The sequence below is a fragment of the Epinephelus fuscoguttatus genome, linkage group LG12 (assembly GCF_011397635.1).
Source record: "Epinephelus fuscoguttatus linkage group LG12, E.fuscoguttatus.final_Chr_v1".
NCBI classification, from domain to species: domain Eukaryota; kingdom Metazoa; phylum Chordata; class Actinopteri; order Perciformes; family Serranidae; genus Epinephelus; species Epinephelus fuscoguttatus.
This window is the reverse complement of record NC_064763.1, coordinates 37,675,252-37,690,139: the sequence shown is the minus strand read 5'-3', so window position 1 is coordinate 37,690,139 and position 14,888 is coordinate 37,675,252. Positions and strand designations below refer to the sequence as shown.

Genomic DNA, 14,888 nt, shown 5'->3' with positions numbered 1-14,888 from the left:
GTCATATTCAAAGTATAAATTATTATATTTTAATTTTTCTCTCTCTGATCGTTGCTCACATATTGGAGTTTAGAAATGAGGATGAGGATGAAAATAGATTACAAAAAGGAAAATCAGAAACTGAGAATGGAGGATACATTTTGGTAAGAAGATAATGAGGATAATGATGAAGATGAGAATGACTCAGATGAGGATAAAATTGTGGAATATGATGAGGGTTAAAACATGATAAAGACCAAATAAAAAACACTGTGATGAAGAGGAGATTGAAGGTACCGGAGGATGAGGAGGATGACAACGGGGTAGGTGGGAGGTGAGGTGGTGGTGGCGGCGGAGGGGGAGAGGGGGGGGTTGAGGTGTCGTGACGTCACCGCGAGGCGTGCTGCAGAGCGCTGGCGAAGAAAACCAAAGCAGCGCCGCAGAGATGCAACCAAAGCGCTGATTATCGCGGACGCAGCGTTTACGCGCAGCCGACGCATAAAGTGGATTTACCGAACACCTGCATGGGGAAACTCTGAGGCTTTATTCCTTTTTTTCTGTCTTCTGCCTCTACTGGGGACCAACTGGTGAGTAAAACACACCTGGGCTGTCGGGTTGCTTCATTTTAGCTCAGAGGATCGCTCAGAAGGCTGGCATCCCGCTCTTGGCCGTTTTACGCTTCGGATGGTGCAAATATGAGTCACACACGAGTCCGTGTTAAGAATGATGGAGAAAATTAAATGTTGACAAGTGGAGAATCCATTGAGAAATGCATGTTGTCGGCTAGATGGGGTCAGAGCAGTTGTAGTGGCCGAAGAGAGGCCGGCGGCTGAGGGGATGCAGCTTTACGCACAGCAGCAGTGACTTCTGGAGAATCATCAGATTCTAGCAGCTGAAATAGAGTCAGTGCTATTTAAGGTGGCTGAGCGTCAGTGTCAGCCAGATGTAGCATTAAGACCACTTTATTATTTGCAAGTGCACTTCTGAATTAATCTCTGACTCACTCCTTAAATGAACCAAATGAATATAAAGTGCCGGCGGGTGCGCGTCACTGAAGCGTGTGAACATGGAGGGACAAAGGGGAGCTGAGCAAAGATTTACTGAGGACATAGAAGCGGCAAATGGATTCCTGCAGATAAGAGGGGGCTCTGTGTGTGTGTGTGTGTGTGTGTGTGTGTGTGTGTGTACACACCATCATGGCAAAGGTAAACTTTGTGATGTTGGCTTAGGGATGTTACAGAGGGCCCAAAACATGAAGGTCTGCGTGGAGACGTTTCATAATAAAATAGAGTGACAGTGTAAATGTGTGAAGGGTTGGGGTTGTTGCTTTGTAAAGTTATTTTGAATTGTTTTGTTTTGGCTGCGATGCCCTTGATTTTTTCTTGTATAATAATAGTAATGATTATTACTATCATTATTATTATTATTTCAATTTTCTTAAAATAAAAGTGAGAATTCAGAAAATAATGCAAAAATAATTCAACTTATATTTTAAGTTTCCTGCGAGAAACGTCATATTACTGGATTATTGGCTGCTGGTTTTGAACTAAATTTAATCTATCAAGTGTATTACCAAAAAATATAGATTATAATTATAATACTGCTTGGTTAAAGAGGGTGGCAGAGAGGGAATGCAATGTATTTGACTGCTTTTTTTTAAAGTCTGATATGCATTTTTTTCTCCTGATGCAACTTTCTTCTTGTGTTTTCCAGGTAACTGGAATGGAACTGAATCTGTCGAAGAATGTGATTTCTTGTGGGGACCCAGGTATGCCTCCTCACAGCTGTTAAATAATGATATTGCCTTTAAGAACATTTGAGTTACAAAACTAGAAACCGACGTAAAGCAAAATGATGCTGCAGTCTATGTCGAAACCTACTCTTGTTTTGGCGCAGGGTCAGACCTTGCTCTTGTGCATGTGCACAGGCATCTGCTTTTAGACGCAGTATGTCTGATATGCATTGAATTAATGCGCAGGGCATTTACGACATGATGATGTGCGGAAATATCGGATAATGAGATGCAAATGTAAGCGTGCGGAAATGAAATGAAAGCAGACTGAAACAACATTTTCAACAATGTAGCCTATACATGAGATATATATTTATTTTGTCTTCTGCTTTACTTTGTGCGTCTGGTTTTGGAGGATAATGATTTCCTGGTGAGTCGTTTTTTGCATTTGGAGAACACAAAAAAGTAGAAAAACATCAAGCCAGAAATACAGCAAGCAAAAAAAAAAAAAAGTTCTTATATTATAAAAACAAAAAAGAGGGCTCTTTGTGAACCTGGATTTAATCACAGACCAGAGAGCGTCAAAAAATGGAGACGTGAGAACTCTGGAAAATATCCGCTGTTTTAAGGACATTAAAATGCCAGACATGCACGTGAGGCGGAGACATAGCTGTGCACAATCCTTTTAAATTCTTTCAGTAAATAATCATTTATAATAATGAAGCAGCCTCAATTTAAAGGCTGGAAGCATAATTATTATAAAGACTATGGCTGACAGAGGTTGGGTCTGTTTGTGCTGGGGGAGGAAAGTCAGGCTAAAGGGACCTTCATTAAAGTTACAGTGGAATCTATGTTGGTAATAAACATATGTGAGTTTTATTGATCTTTTTTCCAAGTAGTCGTGATTCGTGACTAAGAATCTCCTTTTCGTGTGTGACAGATATATTTTTGAGGACTAATTGCACCGCAAGTCACCAACTTTTTTTTTTTTTTTTGTCAATAAAACCACAGTAACCTACTGCTTTCCTGGGGAAACATACAGTAAACACACTGTGACGTACAGTATGCTGAGCTGGCTTAATTGGAAACCCGAAAAAAATCCGACATTTTACAGCATTTTTTAAGCTTCTTCCTCTGAGTCTTCCCTGTGATGGCCATTATAGGTTGTTGTTTTATTTACACCTGCATCCCTTCTGCCAGGTTGTCTGCTGGTTGTCAGGCTCCAGGTCAAACAGGCCTTGGACCAAGCAGAGAACCCATCACCAAGGAAATAATCAGCTCTGTCCTTCTCCAGTTACCCACCGTGTCCGGTTACATCTCCACTGCTGTCCTCCCTTTGAGCCTCCTCGCCTGCTTTAATTTTCTATATGCTTTGTTTTTTGCCCCCCGTGGTTCCAGCTTCACTCTGTTTGGTTGCCTTACTGTAAAGAGAGTTTAAAAGAAAATACACCAAGGCTGTATTTTTACGTGTGTTTGGTGTGTGATTAACGGCGGTCGCCGAGTTTATTTTCACTTCTTGGAGGAAAAATATGAGTGTTTGCATTTCCACTGGCCTTTAACCTGTCCTGCCGGATGGAAAGGCTTTTTAACTCATCCATCACACGCAAGTGCCCTCCAGAGCAGAGGAGGAGCAGGACGCGGGCAGGGACGCAGGCTGAGGAGGCTGGGTATTTAGATTACCCCCATCTATCAGCCTGTAATATCTGCTGGAGGACAGAGGAAGGTAGAATCACAGGAGCCTCTCCATGGAAAATCTCCATGTGCTGTAAATCCTTTAATATTCCTGTGGGGAGTTTAAGGGTCAGTGGGTTTATTGTGAATTTTGCTCTGCTGTAGTGTTGCTGTTATATTAATATAATATTAGGGAAAGGACTTTTTGAACAACACTATCCAAATTATGATTTCCCTAACAGGTCTGCGGGATTTCCAGTATTTTACTTCAGTTTCTCACTAAACTTAGTAAGAAGGACTTCAGCTCTTTTTTGATGATACAGTTGCAGTGCTGCTCTTTAAATCACCATATACGCATACACCTCCCAGATACGCAATGTACCCACTTACCCCCAACTAACACGCACCGATTTAGAGTTTCAGTTCATTCAGTCTTCCCAGCCTGCATAGTAAATACCACCTGCTGACACAATGGGATCACCTGGTCCTCAAGGTCACTTTATACAAAATGCATCTCTTACCCTACACAGCGCAACCCGCTTCCGCTTACTCTCGTGCTCGGGTCACCAGCTGCAGCTGAATTTGACGTTTTCTGGGCCAAGTATCGTCTCCAAACCATTTTACGCACTTGGCTGCAGCTCAGAAAGTGAAAAAGCAGGTAGGGAAGCGCGGTTTCCTGCCCAAGGGCACTTCAATAGGCTATATGTGGAGGGAGGAACTAGTTACAGGCCTATTGCTGCACACAACAGGCCACGATGGCGCATGCTGGAGCAGTGTAATGATGGCATAATTCTGATAGAAAAATAAAAATCACTGGATTGGTTTATTCAGTTTTTAGATATTCAAATTCCCTAATGTGGCATGCCTTTAAATAATATGCAGGAAAATAATACAGGCCCTTGTATGAGCCCCATTCTCTTCACAACACGCTCTGTGCAGAGAGGCTGAACAAATATACATGGAAAAAGCCAAGTGATTGTTGAGAGCTTGCACAATTGTCTTTTGAAAGGGCCTTCGGGGGAGTTTTCCGGTCGGACGGGGATCTCATGTCAGAAGTCACTGTCATACAAAGGCCGAAAATGCTCGAGACTGGCGCCGGTGACAGTCCGGGTCTCAGACGGTGAGGCCCTAGCCGGTGCGCATTTACCCGACACATGTAGTGTGCAGGCCGAGCCACAGCAAGTCAGCAGGTCAGCCGGTCTCATATTGCAGGAGAAACTTAAAGCTACCAGCGTGTATTAGAAATTAATGTGATTTGTGTTTTGCACTTGGTTTTCTGTTTAGGCATAACAGAGACACCATAAAATATGTCTTTTCCTGGTTGGCGGTTCAGTCACTCAAATCCCCCAAAAGATTAATTTTGCCGTTTTGTTTGGACAGTTTGTCTTGTTTCATTAGTTTGCAAAAAAAAATACTTAATTCAAGAAAAACATAGATGTAATGGGAACAAGTTTGTGACTCATTTGGTAAATGGTTGCCTTCTTTTGAGTGGAAGAAACATTATTCAAAGACTATATACATCTGCAGTAAACGATTCAAGCCTGAAATTATTCTGTTGGTCTACACATGCGCAATCAGACTGAAATGAGATCAGGTCAGGTTTACTACAAACACGTAGATATCCAAATAACATTGCGTAAAAATCACAGCCTAAATGACTGCCTTTTATTGCTCTGAAATAAGAACAAATCCCATTCCTGAGTTCCCAGGCTGCAAAGATGCACCACATCTACTTAGCTCTTAAACCATTACAATGAGGCCTCACCTGGCGCCAACCTGTCTTTAGCCTAATTAAAAATTAAGACTTTTGGCCTCGGTGTGTTGTGACCAGCAGGCGCTGCTGCATTTTTCTAACAAAGAAAGAAGTTTGTTTACAAAAAAGGTCTAATTTCTGCTGCAGCTGTTGTAGTCTATTACTATGAGTTTTACTGCACGTTTTACTCCACTGCAGCACACACTGAGATCAACATCTGGACGGAGCTCTGTGGAGAGCCACACAGGCCTATGAATGTTCAGGGGGTTACAGTTCACTCTAACTGCGCTGTGAGTCAGTGCGCGCGCCGTGCATGCGTGTGAAGGATGACAGATGCTAATCGGACCAGAAAACACCTTGAAATGATAACATCTGATTGAAGTTTTGATTTTCAAATTTACTTACGGCTCTTTCACAACTCCATCCAAATTATACCACAGAGCTTGATTTGGGTTGGATCTGAAGTGGCCTCTATCAGCCTATGGTCAGTCTCCAAAAGCGCAATGCCGCCTATTCAGTGATGACCGCGCGCCCGCAACTGGCCACCTCTGGGTGCCATTTGTGCGCCAGCGTCAACAAAACGAGCCGAAGGCAAACGTGTCGCCATCAGTAGCCACATTCAGGTTATCTGTAATTAGATCATTATTGGCGGACCATCAATCATAGTGGGAGTTTATGCTGAGAGGTTGGGATCCTCCAGAGCAGTCAGACCACTGGGTTTAGAAGAAGTTGTTATTAATGTTTGATTATATTGTCGGGGAGCGCAGCGCAGACAGATCGGCTGCAGTCAGCAGATTATTATTCCCTAATTTATTTGGTAGAAAACAGCCTGATGTTTGTCCTGCAACAGAAACACACTGCAGCCCGTGCGTTGAGCAATGGAAGCTCTGGTCTGCCTTTTAATAGTCCTGATTGTTTATTTGTCAAAGCGAAACAATGAGCTGATAGAGCGACACTTGTCAGTTTACAGTGCGTGTCGTTATTCATACACACAATGATCACCATATCGCCATGCACTTTTCAAACTGAGGAAACAGTAACTGGGCAGGTCCGCGTTGGATGGCAAATGTTTATTCAGCTCAGTAGATATCCGAGGTATACATTGTGTGGGTGCGTGTGTGTGTAAGCGCACCCAGCTGCGCCGCGCTGGACACATTTCAAACATGCCTGCACGAATAAAAGGCCCATTTTACTCCTAAAGAGCAAAGCGCTGCACTGCGCGCTCCCGACAACTGAAAAAAGAAATTGAACGCTGCAAAAAATGTCTGCGTAAACCAGCCGTTCGGTTTAATTGTTGAGCTGTGTGAGTCTGTTAACAATGTACAACTCTAAAGTGTAAATTCACAAACTGGAATAGTGTGTTTTGTTCAGATCGGACGCCTTTAACGTTTTTACTCCACCTTCCTTTGACTGAATACACTTGTTGATTTGTGACAAATCCAAACGTCTGATAAATGAATAGCACTTTAAAAAAAAAATAAATCTGTTTTAGCCTGACGTCAGACTTGTTTGGGTGGATGTTTTCTTGCAGCGGGCAGGCTTAGTGGGTGGGACTCGCTCATTTTGGGGAGGTTAAACGCAGCAGATGGGTGGGTCTCATGTGTGGGTTGGAGAGCCGGAGCTTCCTGTCGGTCACAGCGGGCAGAAGCTTTCCCCTGCAGCGGAGAGAAGGAGAGCGCACTGGGCCGTCACTGCTGTATAGGAAGGAAAGGGGGCTGTGTGGTTTTTTTTCTTCCCTCTAAGTCTTTTCTTCGTGGAAGAACAAAACTCTCGTGGAAGTTCTCCCTGTATGATTCATCCTCTCATGTCGTGGTGTGTGTCTGGCAGCGGGTGGATTTTTAGCTGTTGAGGGAAGCTTTGTGCACCCCAAGGATTCACCCCGTTTCCTCTTTGTACGCATCCTTCTCTTCAAGGTGGGATGAATTTGGACAGAATCGCAGAGGCAGTGAGAGCACCGCCGCCCCGCGACGTGGCCCCCGCGTTTCATTTACCGAGAACTTCAAACAGCAGTCGAGAAACTTTAGAGAACTCAAGCAGCGAGTCTTCAGACACAGAGTTGGCAGGTACACAGTCAGAGTGCTTTTAGCAACTCGATTCCTTCTTCTAAGTGCAATAACAGTTTATTTTGCGGTGGGCTGTCACAGAGGCATCTCGGCAGTGTAACGCCACGAGGGAAAGGAGACAATATTTTGCTTAACTTGTGTCCCAGTGTTTGCTTATTCTCACTGAAATGACGATTTATTTCCGTGTGTGACGATGCAACATGCACATGGATAAAATACACCTAAACACATTTGCAGTAAATCTTAGTTTAGTGTGTTTCTGCTCTCCAGTTTTATATGCATAAATACATCAGAACAGAGGAAATAGTCCAGTTTTTGGTGCAGTTACACCCCATTTTTGTTTATTGCGCTGGCTGAACCAAACACTTGGCAGGATCCCGAGGGCTGTCAGGGAAAAATGTGCAGAGCAGCCTGGCTTGCTGTCAGTAAATGCATTAAAACAAACTATAAATATTGAGCCCATCCACCAATCTAAACTGAAAGCCAGAAGGTCTCTATTAACAATTCTTGGAGAAGCTTTTTGTTTTTCAACTTGGCCACATTTTAAGAAAAAAATTTTCCTCTGTCTCACTCCATATGAGGAAGAAATAGCAAACATGGTTGAATGTCATTTATTTCCTTTGTTGAAATTATTTATGGGGCTTGGATTAAATATGATGTCGTGGCTTTAAGATTTAGGTTGCTTTTTATTTTTGGCAAACATTTAAATAACTATTCCCCCTTTTTGTGTTTAACCTTTGCACGTGTTGACCTTTTAGTTTAATGAGGCAATGTTGTGAGAACACGAATGCAAGATAGCATTTGGGAGATAAGAGTGGGCAGTCGTAAAGAAAGTAATATTGATCTGTCAGCGTAAAGTGAGGCACATCTAAGTGTGTTTGACAGAATCAATACAAAACTCTCAGACATGTTTGTAAATATTTGGCTTTAATCTGTCACTTCTCTTCTGAGGCTTATTTTTCATGAACAGCTCTGTAAATAATTTATTTATAGCCATGGTGTTGCTTATTTCATTCTGACAGGCCGTTTCTTTTATAGCTGACACAAAGCTTTCGCTTTTGTCTTTTTTTTTTTGTTTGCACGTTGGTGCGCCTAATTTCAGTCTAAAACGTTTTACTTTTAATGTGAAAATGCTCATTTTTAAAAAAATGCAAAAATGCCCCTTGTGTGCATGTTATTCAAAGCACTATATCTGTAACTTACAATGACTTCGACCCGATTTATGACCCACAGAAAAGGAGAGGAACGCTGAACACAGGAGCGATGACGGGAACGCGGATGATCCCAAGAAGAAGAAGCAGCGGCGACAGCGGACTCACTTCACCAGCCAGCAGCTGCAGGAGCTGGAAGCCACTTTCCAAAGGAACCGCTACCCGGACATGAGCACCAGGGAGGAGATCGCCGTGTGGACCAACCTCACCGAGGCCAGAGTCCGGGTAAGAGGCCAGCCGGCCGTGCGTAATGTGTGCGTAAAGATGATTTGACAAAGAAATAACAGCATTTGTGGGTGAGAGAATTCTAAAGCAGTTACCTAAATAAATGACACAACTCAAATACTTATGAAACAAAGAAATAATGAAACTAGATACTTAAATCATTTTAAGAAAATTAACAAAGCAAAGATTAATTCTAACACTAAAAAAAATAAAACACTCCTAAAAAAAAATAGGAATTTATGGCTTAATGTCAGGGTCACAATTACGTCTTGCTCCAACTAACATTTGGATGCAAAACTGACCACTGCTTTGCCTAAACCTGAGCTATTTTGAAAGACACTATAAAACTATCCATTGATGACGTCAACACAGACTCATTCTCCCAGTATTTCCTTTTAATATCAGGACAAAGTCCTTATCATATATCATATTAAGGTCTACGCAGTGTCACTTTTCCCCGTGCGCCTTTCCTCCGTGGTGCTACGCTGCATGAAAAAGTGAAAATCCAGCCTTATAACACTCCATCTAAATTACTGCAGTGACTTTTAACAGCTCAGATGGCTAGAAATAAAGTGTGGTATAATTCAGAGACACGCTGCAGAAAAGCCGCTCACAAAAAAAGCTGGGAGATTTTCTAGCGTTAACACATATTAAGTTGCAGTCATCCCTGACTGCTGCGGTGCATCCAAAACTTAAGTCTTCCAATATTAAAACACGTGCGTAATTCTCAACACCGCGCGCATTTCTGACACACGCAGGACCAAAACGGCACGTTCGTGTCGACACATCTCATGTTGAAAATTTAGCAGAAATGCAAGCTGTCGTTAAGTATTTGGATCTGTTGGAAATGACATCTCTTTTTTGAGTGTGTATCCGCGCTGCTAATGGAGCCAATGGAGGATTTGTCTTTTGATGACATCATCACCAGTCTGGACCCTTATTTGTCCTCGTGGAGGAGACGCTTCAGGCAGCTAAATCTACCTGGAGCTGTGCGACAAATAGGAACAGCGTGTGATTATTTTTATTCAGGGATAATGTTTAAGCATCAGGACAATACATTTAACAACATGGGGGGAATATTTGATAAATATCAGTCTCATATAACCTACTTTAATCTGTAGTAATCCTTGTATTTGAATTCTTATAATAATAGCTCCCCTTTAAAGTAGAAAATAACCGACCCCATAAGCTGCTTTTTTTCTCCGGGTGACTAAAACATGTTGGATTCATCAGTATACGCGGTTGGTTTTTACACATAGGTATTCACACTGGCTGCCCTTTTCTCTGAGGAAAAAAAAGCGGATGCAAGAAGCGTGTGTTAAACACAAAACAATTGCAGTTGGTTTTCATTTACAGCAACTGGCGCCTGGCGGCCCGTCCTTGCAAAATCCACCGTCTCAAATTGCATTAAAAAAATGCATACAGCTATTTAAAGTGCAGAGGAAAAACTTTTTCATAACAAGTTTAGAATGTTGGATTTATGGAGCCAGGCAGGGTGCATTTCAAACAGTGCAGTCTTTTATTTTGGCGGGGTCAAAAGAAAACATTGTAAAGCGCGTGGCGTCACACAGCACAGCCGGAATATTTCTGATTCATATCTGAGCGTTTATTAAAATGTTTTGGCATTTCAAAGTGTCTGGACTTGACCTTTTAAGGTCATCAGCGTTCAGGTGAGATTGGCAGATAATATATAGAGGCTGAATGACATGTGTGGGCTCAGCTCTTGTTTTTAAACGTCTTTTATCCAGCTCTAACGAGGCTTCTCTTTAACATGCCACAGTTAAACAACCAAAGTTTTTTTTCCCGCTTTGTGCAGGAAACTGAAGCCTCACATTGCTTGTTTCCTCCTCAGCTCCGCGTCCCATCGCTCATGTCTTTGTGGACAATTTGTCCGCAGCACCCTGTTCCCTGCACCACTATAAATAGCCTCCGCGGGGCCGTCTGATGATCTCCACTTGTAAACTGTTTCTACTGTGAATTAAAAATGACTCGCAGAGTGCCGACTAACGGATATTTTGTCAGGTTTCGATAAGGCGTGAGGATATCCAGAGGCGCGTTTTCTGATTCATTTACAGTCATCTCCTGCGCCTGTTTGATTCATGCTGTAAACCTGTTGGTTTTATTTTTGGGATGTCTGACCTACATACTGATACATTCCATTGCTAGACGTGTAGTAATGCAAATTAAAACAAATACTCTGAATAATTAGTAGTTTGAACACACGCTTGGCTCTGGCTTTAGTCACACACACACATTTATGTTGTTGCTATTGTTTTATTTAGGCTAGATGATGTCATTTTCTTTTTAAACAACAAACTTCATCTGACTCATTTGCTTTAACCCGTGTGCATTTTTAAAGGAATTAAATAGCAGAAAATAAATTCACTACAAGACGGATTTTCTCCTGCAGAATATTTCATTTAAAAAATATATACATGCGATAATTGTGGACAAAAATGAGTCATTTAATTGTGTTTCTATCCTTACACACACTCATCAGAGCTCATGCAACACCTCCTGCGTAAATAACAACTCAAAATGAAGTCAAATATTATGCAAACAAAAAGCAGCAGTGACTGTTTCACCTCCAACTGCAGCCATATTCACTTCTGGTTATTTGGAGCAAATTCAATGTGAATTTTACTGGATGAATTTAAAGTTTAAGTCTGTGAAGTATTGAGACTGCAGCAGCTGCTCATCTAATTTATCCCGGTGCAGAAAAAAACGGACTGATTATGAGGATTTTTAGGAAAAAAACAATAACGATAAGTCCAGTTTGAGATATTCACTGAGGGGAAGAAAAAAACAGCTCTGACATAATTCCTATTTTAAAACTGTCACATTTCACTTGGAAAAAAAAGTGTAATTTTCTGTATTAGAAAGGCAGCATTTTGTGACCATAAAACATTTGTATGGAGACTATGGCGGAAAAAAATTAAACCTGTGTGTGTGTGTGTGTGTGTGTGTGTGTGTGTGTGTGTGTGTGTGTGTGTGTGTGTGTGTGTTCCACAAATGAGCAAAACTGAGACTGGGCCTTTTTTGTGTTTACAAATTGCTATAAACAAATCTTTTGGGGTTCTGAAAGATTTTGGGGCTATAAGAGAAAAAGTTAAAGAAGTGAACTTAATTTTATGGCAGAAATAAAATCAAGAAGTGTTTGACTATTCCGGGAACCCGCTCACTCCTCGGGTGACTCAGCTCCTATCCACAGTGCTCACACCGTGTGTGTGTGTGTGTGTGTGTGTGTGTGTGTGTGTGTGTGTGTGTGTGTGTGTGTGTGTCTCTTCCAGGTGTGGTTCAAAAACCGCCGGGCCAAGTGGAGGAAGCGCGAGCGGAACCAGCAGATGGACCTGTGCAAGAACAGCTACCTGCCGCAGTTCAGCGGCCTCATGCAGCCTTATGACGACATGTACCCGGCTTACACCTACAACAACTGGACCAACAAGGGCCTCACCCCAGCGCCGCTGTCCACCAAGAACTTCACCTTCTTCAACTCCATGAGCCCCCTCACCTCTCAGTCCATGTTCTCTGCGCCCAACTCCATCTCCTCCATGACCATGGCCTCCGGGATGGGTCACTCCGCCGTGCCGGGGATGCCCACCCCAGGCCTTAACAACATCAGCAACCTGAACGGGATCGGCACGTCCGGCATCAACTCAGCAATGTCGTCGTCCGCGTGTCCGTACGGGCCTCCCGGCTCTCCGTACAGCGTTTACCGGGACACTTGCAACTCTAGCCTGGCCACGCTCAGACTGAAATCCAAACAGCATCCAACTTTTGGATACAGCGGCCTGCAGAGCCCCGGCTCGAGCCTGAACGCCTGTCAGTACAACAGCTGACGGGCCAGACGCGCGGCCTGAATGTTACAGTTATAAATAAATATATATGTGATAAACGGACACGGTGTCAGAGCTTACAGGCTACCTGCGGATGGGAAAAAAAGTCAAAGACAACTAAACTGGATTAGTTGCAATCATTTTTCAAAAAAGAAAAAAAAGAAAAATGGATTATGCGGGTTATATGTGTGTTTACCAATGAACTTGCACAGCAATTGAAATGTCCAGGTTTTTTGGATTTTTTTTTAAATGATGAAGACGTGTTACATTGCTGCATTGTACATATATAAATGTAAATATATACAGGCCTAACATATGAAACAGACAATGGGATTTTTTTTTTTCTTTTTTTGTGCTTGCTTGCTTTTGAAGACTGGCTGGGAAGGGTTCTCGACCTCAACAAGGATTTGCAAGAAGAAAAAAAAAATAAAGTGTCGAGTTTATCATGAATCCAGACTCAATAAGAGAAAAGAAATCTAGCCTATATTGTAGATATTTTATACTGCTTCTGTGTGCTTTCTATTTACCGTCTATGCAGGGTGCCACCGGCCCGTTTGACCCCATGACGCCTCCCGTTCAGTGACTCTGAAATGTTTTTTTGTTTGTTTTGCATTTTTGTTTGCTGAAATAGAAAACCCCGCATGTTTAAACTTGAGTGCAACGTGTTTTGTACGATAATGTAAGACTTTGCAGAAGTAAGTTCATTAGCCTAAACTGTATACAAAAGGTGATTCAAAGTCCTCATGTGTTTATGGTAACATGTTTGTTTGAATAAACTCCAGGAAAAGAGAGGTTTATTTCAAGTATGTTTTAGAGGAGTCTTTGTTTAACGAGACAAACCGCAGCTTCCCCCCCCAGAGAGGAGCAAAATGAAGACCTTGGCTAAATCTCCGTGGCCTGTTGATCCACTCACTTTAAAGGGATTATCTAAAAAATATTAAGATTTCGCAGGATTAATGGGACAAGCCTGTAGTTATCTGGGCTTTAACCTCCATGTTTAATTTTTTACTTTGCTCATTTTGAAGCTTACTCCTGCATTACTGATTTTTCCTTACTTTATTGCACATCTAATTGCACTTTCTCAGCAGAGGGAAATAAATCCACCGGCGTTTTTACGCATCTTACAAATTTCCGGGCTTTAAAACCTACATTTCTAGGAATTAACAGGATCTCTGTGTAAAACCTCAATTATTATTATGCGCTATTGTTATTGGGTGAGTATATTAAATACAGTACATAGTCCTGCATCCGTTTTGTTTTGTAATATAAGTGCAAATAGATTTATTTTTTGCTCTCATTTTAACACAAGATTTAATTTAGAGGCACTCAGGCTGAGGTTTGGCACGCGCCTTCACCTATGCATACAAGCCTATAACAGACTCCTTTTTAATGGAACATGGTGCGTGTCCTCTTCAGGTATAACCAACTTGTATATTTTACACTAATCGCAGAAAAAAGTAAACATATGCGAGTTAAAGCCACTTTATTCTGCTTTTTTTACTTGCACAAATGCGAAACTCCGAAACAGACTGAGTGCCAAAATACGTCCAACACTTCCTAGAACAAAACGCATCTTTCTTTGGCGACAACTCCGCGCCAAGTCTGTCCACGCGCAAACAAAATGAATTCAATCAATACCATATCTTGTTTCCTGACACCTGCAGAAATCCCCATATCTATATTACTCACAGCTCAGACTGATATTAGCGCGCAGCAGAAATGAAGCAGTAATGAGTGTGTGTTTTAACTGATAGTGCTCTGTGCGGGGAGGATGTTGGGATTAGAGGCAACACTTGAATAAACTCTCCAATGTAAAACAGGCTTTTAATGACTAATAGCAACAGCCTAATGACACTTGAATTATATGACACTGATTTAGACCTACAGTTACAAGTCAGCAAACCCTATTATGTAAACCACTGTCTGCAGACATAGTGAGATTAACTTTTTAATTTTTGACACACAGATTCCTTCAACATACCCATTGTTGGGCTATATAGGGCAGTTAAAAGTCGTTTATCTCGACCTTATGGTGCCTGTTTGTATCAGATCTCAACACTCTGAATCTCTCTTGACCTTATGGTGGCTTTAAAATAATTGATCTCTTATCTTAACTATTGAAAGTGAGTTTATGGAGTCCCAAAATATGTTAGAATGGCTTTCTGGTAACTTCCTGTACTTCTATATTATTCCTAAAATATTTCACCTTGACTTTTAGTGTGTCTCTGATACTATAAAGTGAGTTTATGTTAAAATATGCAGCCTTTTTTTTTTTTTTTTTTAGAAAAATTATATTCCTATGATAATTTATCTTGGCTTGTAGTGTGTGTGTGATACTCTAAAGTGAATTTATGTTATAATATGATGCCTTTATGGAAACAAATCTATTCCTATAATATTTCACACAGTGTGTCTGAC

The 14,888-nt window shown here is 41.7% G+C and overlaps 1 protein-coding gene across 3 annotated transcripts; it reads left to right on the top strand.

Moving 5' to 3' along the window:
* The first annotated feature begins 414 nt into the window (after positions 1-414).
* pitx1 (paired-like homeodomain 1) lies at positions 415-13,254 on the top strand. 3 transcript variants are annotated; one of them, XM_049592873.1, is made up of 5 exons: positions 416-566; positions 1,693-1,747; positions 7,049-7,198; positions 8,432-8,634; positions 11,925-13,254. In XM_049592873.1, exons 2-5 carry the CDS (start codon positions 1,702-1,704, stop codon positions 12,471-12,473), a joined length of 948 nt encoding a protein of 315 aa, XP_049448830.1. In that variant the 5' UTR covers positions 416-566; positions 1,693-1,701; the 3' UTR covers positions 12,474-13,254. The 3 variants fall into 3 exon arrangements, with proteins under 3 accessions (XP_049448832.1, XP_049448830.1, XP_049448831.1); XM_049592875.1 differs by lacking the exon at positions 7,049-7,198 and having other exon boundaries at positions 415-566; XM_049592874.1 differs by lacking the exons at positions 416-566; positions 1,693-1,747 and adding an exon at positions 6,756-6,947.
* Positions 13,255-14,888: the final 1,634 nt, after the last annotated feature.